The sequence below is a fragment of the Bos indicus x Bos taurus genome, chromosome 3 (assembly GCF_003369695.1).
Source record: "Bos indicus x Bos taurus breed Angus x Brahman F1 hybrid chromosome 3, Bos_hybrid_MaternalHap_v2.0, whole genome shotgun sequence".
NCBI lineage: Eukaryota > Metazoa > Chordata > Mammalia > Artiodactyla > Bovidae > Bos > Bos indicus x Bos taurus.
In genome coordinates, this window is record NC_040078.1 from 7,191,282 (window position 1) to 7,206,711 (window position 15,430).

The following is a 15,430-nucleotide window of genomic DNA, read 5'->3' on the forward strand; positions in this document are numbered from 1 at the left end:
AGTAATCCTTGGGAAGGGGACCACAGAGGATGAGATGGTTGGATGGCATCACCGACTCAGTGAACATGAGTTTGAGCTAGCTCCGGGAGATGGTGAAGGACAGGGAAGCCTGGCATGCTGCAGTGTCATGAGGTCGCAAAGAGTCAGACACGACTGAGCAACTGAACGACTACAGTAATCCTTGCGTGAATACATTCAATCTATGAAGGGATAAGGAAATTATCAAAATAACTCAAAGGGTTTGGAGCGTAGACAGGACTCAACAATGTTTCAGTTATTCAAAGAACCTGAGGCAAATATGGTTGGAGCATTTTAACCCAGTCTCCTCAATGTCTGGATGATGTTCCAACACCTTAAGAACTAAAGGCTCTATACTCCTCCCCACACATCGTATATCCTTCCTATTCTATCATCTTTCAAATAAGACCCAGAGCAGTGCAGTTTCTTGAGCAAGGTGTCCCCATAGTTAATAGCCACTCAAGACTAGACTCAAGTTCTCCTGAGTTTTTGACCAGTAAGGATGCTCTGGTACAATTCAGACTCAATGTATTATCTGAATAGCTTAAATCAGAGGGATTGAGTCTTCTTTTTGCTCTGAACTTGCTTTAAACATCTCCTCCATTTTCCAAACTCAACAGATAAAAAAACACACACACACACAGAGATCAACCTTCTCCCTCACTTTTATAATAGTCTTCTAAGGAAAAAATTTTCAGGAAAAAAATGTTTTTAAAGAGAGAAAGAAAAGCTAATGACCTACCTTTACGGGATTATAAATCAAATTTGGCTTCAACTGTGGAAGAGAGATATATTATTGAATAATAACTGGAGCCAAATTCAGTTTAACTGTCCTCAGAAAACTCAGCTCCAAATTATACCTGAAACCACTTCTTTATTAGTGCTTGGAATTAAGGGCTTTGAGTTCTGGTAGCTTTGGGAGGAAATTTTCAGTTTTGCTACTCTCTCTCCTCAATGAGCTGTGGTCTCCAAAATATGCCAGGAAATGAAGACATTTCACGTTGAAATGGGAGTGGAAAAGGAGGTGGAGGATGGAAGACAAGAGGAAGGGGGAAGGCGGGGGACGCTCCTCTAGAGCCCGCGGTACCTCCGAACACTTTGGAAGAAAAAGCACCCTGCAAACAGCCCCGGGAGGACCAGCAGGACTGAGCAAGGCTGCTCTTCAGGCTCCTTCAACCTGAAGTCCAGGCTCTGGAGGGCCTTACTGGTACCCCTGGGAGCGCGAGCAGTAACATCGCTGAGGCCACTGAGCAAGGCCCAGGGGACAAGATCTGCCTCCTCACTAGCTCCATAAATACAAAGGAACAGGGATAAAAATGCGAGTGGGCAGAGCATATCGAGCGGAGCATACTGATACGCCAGGGGCAGCTGTCCAGCGTTTGCCACACATTCAGAACTGGGGTATAACTCCTCTCTCCTACTCTTTGTCCCCTCTGTACCTACAAAGGACACTGCGGCACCGCTGAGCCTTTTAAGAGAACTCTGATTTAATTTATTAGCCCATCCCTCTCTACGCCTTTCCCCACCCCAGCAGTCTCCCCTTCCCTACTTTTTTTCTTCTTTTTTTTTAAAAAATGTATTCCACACTCCAAGGTAATTAAAAAGTCATGAGATAGAGAGAGCAGCTTAACTTGAAGGAAGGGTCTGCTTCACATACTGGCTAATAAAAATTTTCTAGAGAAAGGAAGATTCTGTCACATAAATGTGCCCCGCAGACCTCCAATTACAGGAAGTGTAACTAACCCAGGGCCCCCAGATGCGGCATTCGAGATCCGTCATTATACACACAGGGGCCCCACTCCCAGACAATGATCAATGTGCGGGGATTCTGAGCAGGCCCGTCCTCAGAGACACAGGGATCCCCCTGACAGACGATCAGAACCCTCTGGCAGCCCCGCCAAACCTTCCTCGGACCACACTGGAGCCAAAGAGACTTTCACCCAGCCTGTCTTCCTTCCTTCCTTCCTTCCTTCCGCTCTCCTTCAGGTGGAGTCAGACCCACAATGAAGCCTGACAGCTATGCCAGCCTTGCCTCCACACTTTCTCCCACGGGCATTTAATCCTGTCTTGGCATTTAATTGTTGGAGGACCTAGAACAACACAAAGTGAGAAAGTAAAACAGGAAAGATACAGGAAAGTCATATTTAGCTGCTTCATTTTTTCATTCTTACCGGAAATTTCCCAGTTGATACGGAAGAAAAGTATTTTCTTCCATTTAAGAACTTTATATACTGCTTCCCTTATACTATCAAAATTGACCTCAACTTTCAAGACAAACAATGAGGCTCAGGAAGATAACTTACTCCCCTGCAAGACCACCTAGTCCAGTGGCAATTAAAGCCCAACTTGTCTACCTCTAGACTCCACATCTCTTTGCTACTCCATGTGACGGAACCAAAGGTTTTCACGCTCCAGTGTCAGGAAGCGTTTCACTTTCAACAGAGAGACAGGGTAATGGGCTTGCGGTGCATGCTTTTATAAGACCACTGAATGAGGCAAGCACATCCTTAACTACAGATTCTTCTCTTTCCTTTATCTAATGAGTATAAATATCCGGTCCTCCATGAAAAGTTACAGCTATTCTGAAATTCCAAAATTCCCTGGCAGGGAGTGAAACCTGGTTCAGAGGTAGTCTGCCTGGAACAGTGCCAAGAACAGAAAACAGAGTCAAGGATACGGAACCCAGAAATGGATATGGCATCTTTGGAGGCCTTCCCTAGGAACCCAGAGGTGGAGGAAAACTCTGTACTTCCATTTATTTCCTATCCCTACTGGAAATTATCAGGAAGCACACCACAAAATCTGTCACCCTTATTAATGTTCTTGAAAGCAATGGTGACTTCTTAAACAATTAAAATAAAAAAAAAAAACAACCACCTTGCCAAGGCCAAAGTAACTCAGCTTGGCAAGTTCCCCACACCTCCAGACAGAATGGGATTAGTCTGAAAACACAGCTACCACCCATCTTAAGATATAACCCATACAGATATAAAAAACACAATTCAAAACTGAGGCACTAATAAGCTCTCACACGATGCACAAAATTCCTAACATGCCTGTGTTAAAACTATCAAAAAACATCGTAGAAAGAAGACTGGATTCGATTTAGTCCCGGCTCTGTGACTGCCCGGGTGACCTCAGTACCATTTCTGGGCTTCTCCTGTCCTCTGTTGGGGGATCAGACTAGAGCACTTCTAAAGATCATTCTCCCAAATTCTGGATCTATAATTCTAAGCTGTGTGTTTTCATAGGAACGAACAGTACTCTTGAAGCTGGAAACTAGTTTCCTTGCAATGTGACATCCCAGTGACAGGGTACAGGTGAGAAGTCAAAGACACTGGATTAATTAATTAGGCATCTCCCATAGAGCAGTTTTTCTCTAAAGGAGTCTCAGGAGATTAGTTCACACATAGCAACATGATGGCAGGAAGAACCCACTTGGCATCTGAACAAGACAGACCTGGTTGAAACCCCAACTTCACCGCTGATGGGACTTGAGGTCTTGGGCAAGTCACTCAATCTTCTTTTGCAAACCAAACCTAAACGTGGTACCTAGCTCACAGGATGGCTGTGCAGACCTGGTAAGTATACACTGCATCACACAAAGCCTAACAAGTGGCAGGGGCTACATTTCAGGGTTAGCTATTATTGCTAGATGCACTTGTTATCATCTTAGTATGTAATAACAATCAGATGGCTCCCACTGGTCTTCTGCCTTCCCAAACAGATAAAATAGAACCAGAGAGAACACACGGTCCTTGCCCTTAATGGCTCAGAGCCTATGGGGGAAAGACACAAATAACTAAAATGCAATGCTATAGGAGCTGTAATAGACCAATGCGTGCCTATAGCTAATTTTGCTGGAAAGGGTCCATATCTAATACCCCGGTGTATCCTACCCAGTTCCTTTAGGCACAATAAATATCTGTGAATGAGAACAGCAGAGCCTTTCTAAAACAATGCTTTAGGGGATTCCAATACACTTATTGGTGTGTATAAAAAAAAAAAAAAAAAACACACAGGAAACAGAGGCCCTTTAGTTCTTTTGTAGAATAATCCTTCGGATGAAGTTCAAGACTAATCTTCCTATTCAGAAGTCCACTCCCTAGCTAATGGTGCCATAGGGTGATGCCAGTGCAATAATAAATAATCATTATCACATACACAGAAAAGATCATTATTTGGGCCTTGCTGGGAGTTGAAGATAATGTACTGACCTGAGAAACAACAAAGCAAAGCCAATTCTCTTTGTAGCTGGGTTTATACCACAAATACAACCTAAGACTCATAAGAGAATTTGAGTCTCATTATCTGTTGGTGCCAGTTAAAGACAACAGCATTTTAGGCACATTAATGTAACCAAAAAGATGTTTTCGTTTTTCTTCACATCACAATAAGAGATGATCCCAATATATTTGGCTACTGCCTGTATTAGAATAAAGCACCTGATGATCAGTCATTGAAGAAGTCCTGCTCATAATATAACGAAGTTAGCAATTTCCACTGAGGCCTCTCTGTGCTTAGGAAGGCTCTTATCCATGTTTTTTCAAATGGGAAGACTGATCGAATGAAAAAGAGGGAGAAGAATGTGACAGCCAAGAGTAGCGAATAAGACTTCATTTGATCCAATTGCTAAGTACTTAATTCTTCCCGATTTAATGACACCCTCATACACAAATCATACTCACTCACCCAACTAGCCAACTGCCACGATCGCCGGAAACACGCTGCACGTACCAGGCGTCCAAGTAAGTGCTGAGCTCACAGAGATGGCCCCTGACCTTAAACACTCTCTGTAGAGCAGGGAGTCCCGGTGAACACTCTTCTCCCCCAGCCGGGAACCATACCATCATTCCACAGTCTTGGACAGGCTGTGAACAGAGCAGCGGCTTGGAGGCTGCCTGGGGAAGTTCTTGACCTCTGAGGTTCCCATCCTGCCCTGGAAGTTCAGGAGACAGAAACTTTCTACACAAACCTATTTGGTGTCTGGGATCTGCTTTCTTTGTAGCACAAAAGGTTCTCAAAGCCTGAAGAAGCACAGGTGATGTATATACACACATGCAAGCCCCTAAACGCATCATTCCAGAGTTGGTACAGAGTAACTGAGCTGACAAGGTTAAAGTGATCGCCTAATCCAGCTCATTTAAAATGACTTGCTTAGAACCACCCAGCCAGGAAGGTAAGAGTTGGGACTAGAACCTAGGTCTCCTCTCAGCTGAGGGCTCCTTCCAACGTGCTACACTGACCTAGTAAAAAGCAACATGTTCTTAGTAGGAGGAGGGGACCATTTCGACATTTTTATTGACTAGTTAATAAAACAAGCACAGTGAGGCTACACCATGTGGTGCCTACGGCTGAATATCAGCCACGACTCTTTCCACACTTACAGCTACCTGGCAAGAGCTCCAGTCCTGAGCACCGAAATGTGCTGACTGTTCCATTCCTTGGAGAGAAGCACGGCATGTCTACACACGCCCGTCTCTATTCTACAAACAGAGACAGAGAAACAAACACACACACACACACACACACACACACACACGGTGTCGGCATACTCACATACCAGAGGACAGTCACATGGGAATAAGATGGCAAAAAAGGCTGATTGCTATTAATGTGCATTCATCTGTCAGAACCAGTGTAAAATGAACCCTGTGATTAAAGGCCTTATCCAAATGACAACCACGCCGGGCGGGGGTGGAGAGAACGAGATGGGAGGGGCCCCCCTTTCCCAGGCCTGGCAGCAAAAGAATCACGTTGAGGAAAGACCTGTTCTGGGCTGCTGGAGGGGGAGCCCACACTAGAGGTTACTGGGGAGAGAGTTTCAAAGTGAGTCACGGGGTCCCGGGACTCCAAGACACTTCTCCAGCTCGGTTTTCGTGTACTCAGTGGAAGGAGGCTTGCTTTTCTGCCAGGCGACTCTGCCTCACACAGCTGTCCTTGCACGGCGTGTCATCTCGGGCAAAAAGCTTAGACTCTCGAGCCTCTGTTTCTTCACATGCAGGATAAGCATGGCACCACGTTTGGTCCATGATATACAAGGGACAGGTGAGGTGGGAAACGAGATTGTCCTCTAAGGGTAGAACCACGAAGTCAGCCCTTATGGATCAGCTCAGACGTATACTAAGTTACCGAAAGGCACAGAATAGGCCCCAGGACAGCAGGCCCAGAAATGCACCATAGCTGCAGGTAAACAGAGATTACCTGAGGCAGGAGTGCGTGCTCACTGTGGAGGTGGGGAGATGCCAAGACACTCAGCCACAGAAGCACAGAAGTCAGAGTTGCGAGGGCAAAGCCTGGACAGTCTGTTGCACAGACTCTGGGAGCAGCATGTACCCAACAAGGCCACTCTGAACATCCGGCTTACTGTGGAGCCAGAGGCCAGGAAACATGCCTGTCATGCAGTCAGCTGACTTGCTCCATTTCCGTGCTCATTGAGCAACCCTCGAGTGACGTGTCTTCTCACATTGCGTGCCTCTGACAGAAGAATGTGCTCGGGAGGCTCGCATGAGTGCCTGGTCTGGAGCACTGGACAATGTCTCAAACTGAACAAAGGACCTGATTTCTGGTTTATACGGCAGCCTCTTTTGAGCTTTGTCAGTGTGAGTTAGTGTCCTAAGGTCCATGATTTCAAATCCTATGAGTCTGAGTTTCAGACTCCGAAAGGCTGACACATCGGCCACTGGTGAGGGAGCAGTTTAGTGAGGGAACTGCGTGGCGAGTTCCCTGAAGGGATGAGGTGCTACAAATGCTGACCAAGTGAGATGTCCAGGTGACTTTCGTAGAAGGACTGTGGGGAGATGGGACGATAATGGGTGTGAAAGCATCTTGCAGCCTGGAGCGTGTCCACAAATCAAGACTACCATTTTATCATGAGAGCACCAACCCATGAGTCGCCCCTCACGTGAAGGGCAGAGAAAAGCTATCTGACAACACAGGATGAAAGCCAAGCTGGGCTCAGCCTGGCTGGCTGAATCACGAGCTTGGGTGCATTGGCCCATTTTTCCTCTGACCATCTCTCTTGCTTTTCAATTCACGTTGGTCATCATCTGTAATTTCTTTAACAGGGGCACAGGGATCCCACTGACCTGATGGGCCTCACTTATTCCAGTAACTCTCCTTCTCAAGAACCCCTGAGAGGACAATATTCTAAAGACTGTCTCATGGCTAACTGCTGTGTGCACATATGTGGGGTAGAGGGAAGGGGCAGAAAAGATCCCCAGGGTAAGAATACGATGGGGACTGAGGCTTGGAACCAAAGGCAGCTCAAGATGTCTATACATTAGTATGAATGTTCCCACAGTGGAAGTTTATAAAGTCGGGGATATTTAATAAGCTATTACAAATTCCCTATTACTTGTAAATTTTTAAGGAGTTAATTCTTTACAAACAGTATATCATCTTCTATTTTCTTCCTATAAACTTCCAATCTCACAGCCATAAAACACTTTCTAGAATCACCCCTGGAGATATTTAGGAAGCATAAGAGAACCAGTTTGAGTTTTATATGTGGGAGACCTTTGCAAATGTCCAGCTGTCCAGAGAAAAAAATGGGCTGCCTTAAGAAGTGGCAGAGTCCTCCTCACTGGAGAGGTCCAGTCATACATTGGGGAATGTCTTTTGTGAGGAGGACAGAGAAGATTTAAATCCTTGGATTGGTAAGACGACTACAACTTGAACATCTACCCCCTGACTTTCCTACTTCCGTGTATTTATCTTTTAATACCTCTACGTATTACGTACCTACTACTCTGTATTAGTATTTGTGTTTACCTTCCATAACCCCCAGACTCAGGGTCTGCCTTGAGTCCCATTTGAATTAAGAGCAATAGAGAAAAGTGAAAGTGTTACTTGCTCAGTCGTGTCCAACTCTGGAACTCCATGGACTGTAGCCCGCCAGGCTCCTCTGTCCATGGGATTCTCCAGGCAAGAATAAGTAAGTTATTAAGAGTAAGTTGCCATGTCCTTCTCTAGGGGATCTTCCCAACCCGGGGATCAAACCCAGGTTTCCTGCATTGCAGGCAGATTCTTTACCATTTGAGCTAACCAGGAAGCCCCGAGAGCAATAGAGGCTTGGAACCAAAGGCAGCTCAAGATGTCTATACATTAGTATGGATGCTGCTACATCACTGAGTATAAAACAAAGGCCTCAGCAGAGTCTAGAAAGAGGACAAAGAAAGTGCTTCTCCTCACATTGTCCATCAACCAAGCCCTTTTCCATTTCTTTCCAGAAACACATACACTCTCCCCTCTGACTATTATGTGAATCTAGCCTTTCCCAGAATATCATTCTCCCATAGCACATAAAATGGACACAAAACAGCCCAGTGTTTAAACAACATACACTCACTCGCTTGCCTCTCCCCAACTCAGAGGATGGCCCGTCACACGGACCAATACCTTCGTCCCACGAGGGTCACACCCCAGCCTTCCTGTACCCTGAACAGTAGCTATGCTGGGTCTTAAGGGGCTACTTAGGATGGGACAACTGCTTAGGAAGGCTCCTCTCACCTCCTCCCCCACTGAACCCTGCTGAACTTGAATTTATAGTATTTCCCAAGATCAAGCCTCAAAGGTAAAGGTAACAGATTGGGGAAAGGGGTGAATGCAGGGATGACAGATGAACCTGTCACTCACGGGACACCAGGACTAAGCCAGTCAACTGACCAGGCCTTTGGTCCTTGCCTTCTCTCTGCTCCAGCTGCAGCCTCTCAATGCTGTTGCTGGTTAGAGCAGACCACCTCACCAGATAAGGGAAGGAATCTGCCCAGAGAGTGGCCTAGGAAGAAAAGCTACCCCACGCCCACCTACCCTGCGTCTCTCTTCAGCAGAGTTTGTGGTTCAGAGTCACTTACCTTTTTCTTCTTCTTCAGAATCACTTTCACTCCATCCACTGAAACCATAATGCTCACCTTCTTCTTCTTGATGTTCTTGGCTTTAAACTCATACTGCAAGTGAGAAGAGACAAAGAAGCGCAATCTGGTTAGAGCAGTGCATCTGTATGGACCCCGAAAGCCTGTGACCTGGAGAAGAGGGCCACGGATGGGTGTAGGGAGCTGGTGCTGATTCTGGGGACATGAAGCACCTCAGGGGATGTAAAAGCAGGTGGATGTCTGTAGGCAGGGGCTTGGCGATATTTGGGTTGGAACAGGGACTCTGAATGGTCACTGGTGTCACACTCAGCTATCACATTGGGCCACGGGAATGGATCTGATCTATTCTATCAAGATGAAAACAGAGCCTACTCTGAGAATCTCATGAGAAATCCAGAACCTTCCCCCCGTAAATCATTCTGACATTTAATGGCTTTCATTGTCAGTCAAGTTTTCCTCAAGTCTACCCAAATGCTGCTGAGACACTCTTCCACCCTCAACGAAGATTAAGAAGAGCTGGAATCTATCCTCAGATCAGGATTTTTACATTCTTAAAGATCATTATGAAATCTAAGTTATTCTCTACAAGGTCAAGTCCCAAATTCCCTTATCTGTAGGTCAGTCTCCAGACCTGCCCACTAGTCTGAAATATTCTAGACAGTATTCTAAAAAGGATCTGACTACTGATGGTTACAAGGGAGGTCATCACATCACAGCCCTATATTCTAAACTTCTATCTGCAATTCTGAACAGGCCTGCTTCAGCCACAGACTACACTGCTGAAGGATGCTGGCCTTCATCCTCAACCCCAGATATTCTTACATTTCTCATTCACAGCCATTTCTTAAGTTTGTGCAGGTATTCAGAATGGTGATATAGCTCTACATTTTCTCCACTGAACTTCATTCTAAGCATTTATCCATTTTCATCTGGTCCTCATCTTGGTATCATCACCTAGCAAACTTACCTGCCCAAACATTTGGACTAGAGACTTAAAAATAATAATACAGAACCCAGGGCCAAAATGTCTACTCCAACCCATAGGCTCTCTTCTCTGGGACCTTTTAGACTCAAGACCCTTCCCCACCATGCCACCACCTAAGCTTAATAAGGTACCAGCTCCTTGCCTATACATCCAAAACCTATTTCTACTTGGTATTTTGAAAGACACGAATCTAATCCACCCTAACAAGATAAAAACGTAACTTACCTTGAAAATCTCACAAGAAATCTAGAACCTTTCCTTGGCCATGCTGTTCAATACTCTGATTTTAAGAACTCAAATGAGAGCTTCCTACCCTGCCTGTACTCGATCCCTTCCACTGAAATGTCAGCTCATTCTCTTCTTCTGTTGCACAGCTAGTGCTGACGCCCCTTGGCTGTCTGCTTCTTAGAGATAAGGACATGACCTGGCTAACTGAGGTGAAGTATTTTTCTTCACATCATCAGGGCAGGTTCCGGTTTACTGCTGATCTGAGTTTCTAGGTGATGGCAACATAAATCACTCCCCAGTCTGGTGGTCATGTCTCCTATCCTCCCAATCACTCTATCCTGTCAACAGCTGTCCTTTTTACCAGGGATCCTGAAAGAAGAGCCGCAGACACATAGGAGAAAGAGAAGGAAACATCAACTTCAGGCTCTGTTTCAGAGTCTGGGAACCCAGAGCCAATTAAGAATAATACAGTAAAGGACAGGGAGACATGCCATCTGTACTGGAGTCTGGCTTATGAGACGGCCTTGGTCATGTTACAAATTGCTCTCTAAGTCAATGGCTGTAAGCTGGTGGAGGGTAGAGCTGTGATCGGCATGCAACTCAAAGCGCGGCTACAATTTGCAGGGTGTTCCCCCGACTGCAGCATTCTGCTCAGGGGCAGCACTAGATGAACTGAAATTATCTCTGGGTGGGAGAGCCAGCATGAGACTCTGTAAGTCTGCTGACTTTGGCCTTGTGCCCACTGGGAGAGGTGAACCAGCTCCATTTCCTGGCCACACCTGCATTTATTTACCTCTGCTCGCAGGCTTTCAATGAACACAATCTTTCAGCTGTGCCTCCCTTGGAAACAAATCACTAACATCACAGCTGCTCCTGCCAGTAGAAGGAGTGCAGAGGGGTGTGTTCTGATGAGCTCAGGTGGGAGATAAGGGCTTAAGAGTCCAGGAAACACCCGGAGGTGGACAAAACCTGCCCTAGACACGTCAGTCTCTGCCTGCTTTATTGTCTTTGCTCTCATCCAGGATGTCACTCGCACAAGCTCCACATCCTTCCTTCTTCCCTCTTTCCAGCAACAAATCAAAGCAGCGAATATTAAGGGGTTGCCTGGTAGCTCAGTCAGTAAAGAATCTGCCTGCAATGCAGGAGACCCGGCTTCGATCCCTGGGTTGGGAAGATTCCCCTGGAGAAGGAAACGGCAACCTACTTCAGTATTCGTGCTTGGAAAATCCCATGGGCAGAGGAACCTGGCAGGTTACAGTCTGTGGGGTCGCAAGAGTCAGACACAACTTAGCAACTAAACCACCATCTCTGCAAGGCACGATGTCACTTCCCTGCCCTGGTTCTAGAGAGCATATTACTGCCGGCTGAACCAGACCCATAAATGGCTTCCATTTCCGGAAAAATATGACTATGTTGCTTTATTGTTTGGTCCATAGTCCTACTGGTTTCATTCTCTTCGGGATTTTTAAAAAATCAATATCCCTGCCCCCAAACCAGGCTGGCAAGAGACGCCCCAGCAGCTCTTTGCCTGTGTATCTAAAATCTAAACCATTTCCATAGTTCGTACTTGAACAACCATGGCCATGTCTTTAATACCCTGATCTTAAGAACTCAAAATGCAACTAAACATTCTCTTTGGAACTGGAAAACAGCCTCTGATTCGATCACTGCCATAGTTCCAGATGGCTCTTCTTTGGTGTGTGGGCACAGTGACAACGTGGAAAAGCATGACCAAACCACTGCATTTGAATCTCAGTGACAGTGACAACACAGGTGTCCTCCTTACGACAGCTGGTGGGATGCTCTCTGGAGCGCTTCAAAGTGAAGAGGGCCAAGAGGCAGGAAACAGGCTTCCAGGCCCCACGATCGCTGCTAGTATGCACCACCTGAGCGCTGCTAAGGCTCTTGGGCTGGACACACTCTGCACCTACTCCACGTGTCTGGTGTTCGGATGTCTCAAACCCTTTCCAACCAGAGAACAGGTACTCAAGTTGCACTTCTGTTGAAAACCAGGGAAATGAAAGCAAGTGTCTGAAAAGGTTCAAATCTTTATCATAAAACCATTTCTTTATATGGCAAGTATACTTCATTTGGAGAATCGTGTTATTATGCTCACTGGGGGGACAGTAAATGGATTTTAAAGAGAGAAGATGATAGGAGCGGCCAGGAGAACACAGAGAAGAGGCTCACAAGGACAAGCTCTCCTCTTTCTCAGACTGCACTACTCCAAGGGCTAGGCAGGTCCAGAGGAAGCACCGTGTTCTGCCGGGTAGGAATCTAGTCTGCCCAGGTTTTGCCAGGGGCCGAAGAACAAACAGGACTGCTGGTGCCACCGTCTGCGGCCCAGGCCAGCCTTCCAGAAAGCCCATGCCAGCTTTGAAGTCTGTGCCAACAGGCCTGGCTCTTCCCCCAATGCAGCCAGGCTGACCTGATCTATTTGCTTTGCTAGTCAGAGCCCCACCAGCAAGGACAGATTAAGCCCGACAGGACCTGACCTTTTAGGAAACAAAACATTACAAGCCCTGGAACACTAACCACTGACTAGAAAGACCAAGTGTCTGGGTTCATAAACAAGAGCCTGCGGACCCTGTGTGGGCATAGTAGCCATGGAACTTAGTGTGCTGTGCCAACCAGTGAGGCCCGTGAAGGGGAGGCCGGGTAGAGGGAGGGGCCCAGGTTCAGCAGGCGCCAGGAGTAAACAGTCAACCAGGATGCGAGTAAGAACGTCGGCTGGAAGTCAGAGAGCTGCTAACAGAACAGGTTATCTCTGAGGCCCCAGTGCGTCCTTGTCCCCAACTCCCAGGGCTAGCTCCTAATCTTGTGTGTCTCCAGTTTCAACTACAGGGCATCCAAGAAGGGGAAGCAGGAGGTCTGTAACAGAGTAATGATGAAACTGGCCCAGCCCTGCTGTACTGCAGAAATAAGTATTAATAACAGAATCACTTTCTTAGGAGTCAGGGGAAGCTTGGGGCTGTATAGACAGACAGAGAGACAGACACACACACACATCCATTTCCACGATAATGTCTAGCTCCCTGAAGAATCCTGGATTTTTTTAAAAAGGATCTTTGGTTCTTCGATTACCTTGTCTACAACTTATCTAGCGATGCACTCTCATCAGCTACATAAGAAGCTGAGCCTTTCACTCTTCTCCATAAAATTTCCTTTGCCCAGCTCCTTCCTACTGTCCCCACAATGCTTCCAGTTATGAATCAAGGTGCTACTTGACCAAGAGAGGAGATTTAGTTTGCAAACATGGATAGTGATGTTCTTGCTTGGCCCAGCCCCTGGCTTACAATCAGCTGTGTTTACCACCTTTCTAGAGTAAGTCTTATGGCTTTGCTTCCTGCGAGTGACCACAGAAAATTTAAAATGAATTCTAGTAGTGTGACTAGGCATTTTAATCACATTCTGCCCACAGTCTTGGGTTCAAGAGTGCAAACACTTTTCTACAGCAAAACTGTAACCACTTCAACCAAAGGGACCATCTTATAAATGGTTTGTAGAAAATCATTTTGCACTTAACATTCGAAAGTTTAACAACATACTTGCGTGTGTGCATGTTCAGTCGCTTCAGCCATGACTCTTTGCGACCCTATGGACTGTAGCCTGCCAGGCTCCTCTGTCCATGGGATTTTCCAGGCAAGAATACTGGAGTGGGTTGCCATGCCCTCCTCCAGGGCATCTTCCTGACCCAGAGATCTAACTTGCGTCTCCTGTGTCTCCTGCATTGCAGGCAGGTTCTTTATCCTCTGAGCTATCAGAAAAGTCCCGATTCCACTTACATGAGGTACCTAAGCTAAGCTAAGTCACTTCAGTCGTGTCCGACTCTATGCGACCCCATAGAGGGCAGCCCACCAGGCTCCCCCGTCCCTGGGATTCTCCAGGCAAGAACACTGGAGTGGGTTGCCATTTCCTTCTCCAATGCATGAAACTGAAAAGTGAAAGTGAAGTCGCTCAGTCGTGTCCGACTCTTAGCGACCCCATGGACTGCAGCCCACCAGGCTCCTCCGCCCATGGGATTTTCCAGGCAAGAGTAGTGGAGTGGGGTGCCATTGCCTTCTCCATATGAGGTACCTAAGAGTAGTCAAATTCACAGAGATAGAAAATAGAATGGTGGTCATCAGGGGCTGGGGGAAAGGGGAGAATGAGGAGTTAGCATTTAAGGAGTACAGCGTTTCAGTTTTGGAAGAAGAAAAGATCTGGAGACGGACAATGATGATGGTTGCATAATACAAATGCTGTACGCAGATTTCATAGAACTGTATGTTGAAGAATGGTTGAAATGGACAATTTAAGGTATATTTTACCAGTAGAAGATAAACATCTGAAAACACTGTAACAAACACATTTCTTCTCATGGCAAGTCCACTTTAATTCTGCTTGCGCAAGGACATTTCTGTTACTCTCCCACATGCAAGTCAAACATGCCGTATTTTTCTATACTTCCATGTAATTGCATTTGCTAATGTTTATGCCCAGAATGCCCTCCCCCCACCATCCGCTTGATGAACTCCTGCTTATTCTTAAAATATCCACTCAGCCTGCTTCACAGGGAAGTCTTGCAGGTCAACTCCCACTTCCCATACCCTCCCACAGAACTACACCAGCAACTTGGCTGCCACTGCCACATGTGAGCCTCTACTATCCCTCACCACTGATAGGTCATGTATTTCCCACTAGGCCAGGCCCTCCTTGAGCGCAGGAAACATCTTACACATATTTGTACCCAAGAATATAGCACCAGAACACAGGAGGGTGATAAATTAATGTCAAATAAATTAATGGACACAGCTGCCAGTGGTTATTTCCCAAGCCTGAGAAAACATAACACTGTCCACAAAGGTAAAATAAATCTCCCATAAGTTAATTAACTGATTAACAAGTTATCAAAACCTAGGTTCCATTCCATGGGTATAAAGACTGTAAGAAGATCTGACTTTCTTTCATTCTTTTAAACTCCACAGCGTGCTGCTGCTGCTGCTAAGTTGCTTCAGTCGTGTCCAACTCTGTGCGACCCCAGAGACGGCAGCCCACCAGGCTCCCCCGTCCCTGGGATTCTCCAGGCAAGAACACTGGAGTGGGTTGCCATTTACTTCTCCAATGCATGAAAGTGAAAAGTGAAAGTGAAGTCACTCAGTCGTGTCCGACTCCTAGCGACCCCATGGACTGCAGCCTACCAGGCTCCTCCATCCATGGGATTTTCCAGGCAAGAGTACTGGAGTGGGGTGCCATTGCCTTCTCCACCACAGCATGCTGGTAAGTACTTTATCTTTTGCTTGATCCATACTTCATTAAGTGAAATACTGTAGAGCCTCCACCATTG

General features: G+C 46.3%; 1 protein-coding gene across 4 annotated transcripts in view; it reads right to left on the reverse strand.

Moving 5' to 3' along the window:
• Window positions 1–15,430, reverse strand: part of C3H1orf226 (chromosome 3 C1orf226 homolog) — a 359,296-nt gene that overhangs the window by 103,079 nt on the left and 240,787 nt on the right. For 3 of the 4 annotated variants that reach the window (XM_027527372.1, XM_027527380.1, XM_027527363.1), the window contains exon 3: window positions 8,874–8,966. In XM_027527372.1, the coding sequence (XP_027383173.1) occupies window positions 8,874–8,966 (93 nt within the window). Of the gene's footprint in view, window positions 1–8,873; window positions 8,967–10,101; window positions 10,193–15,430 lie in introns of those variants that run through there. The other variant, XM_027527387.1, reaches the window with a different exon arrangement.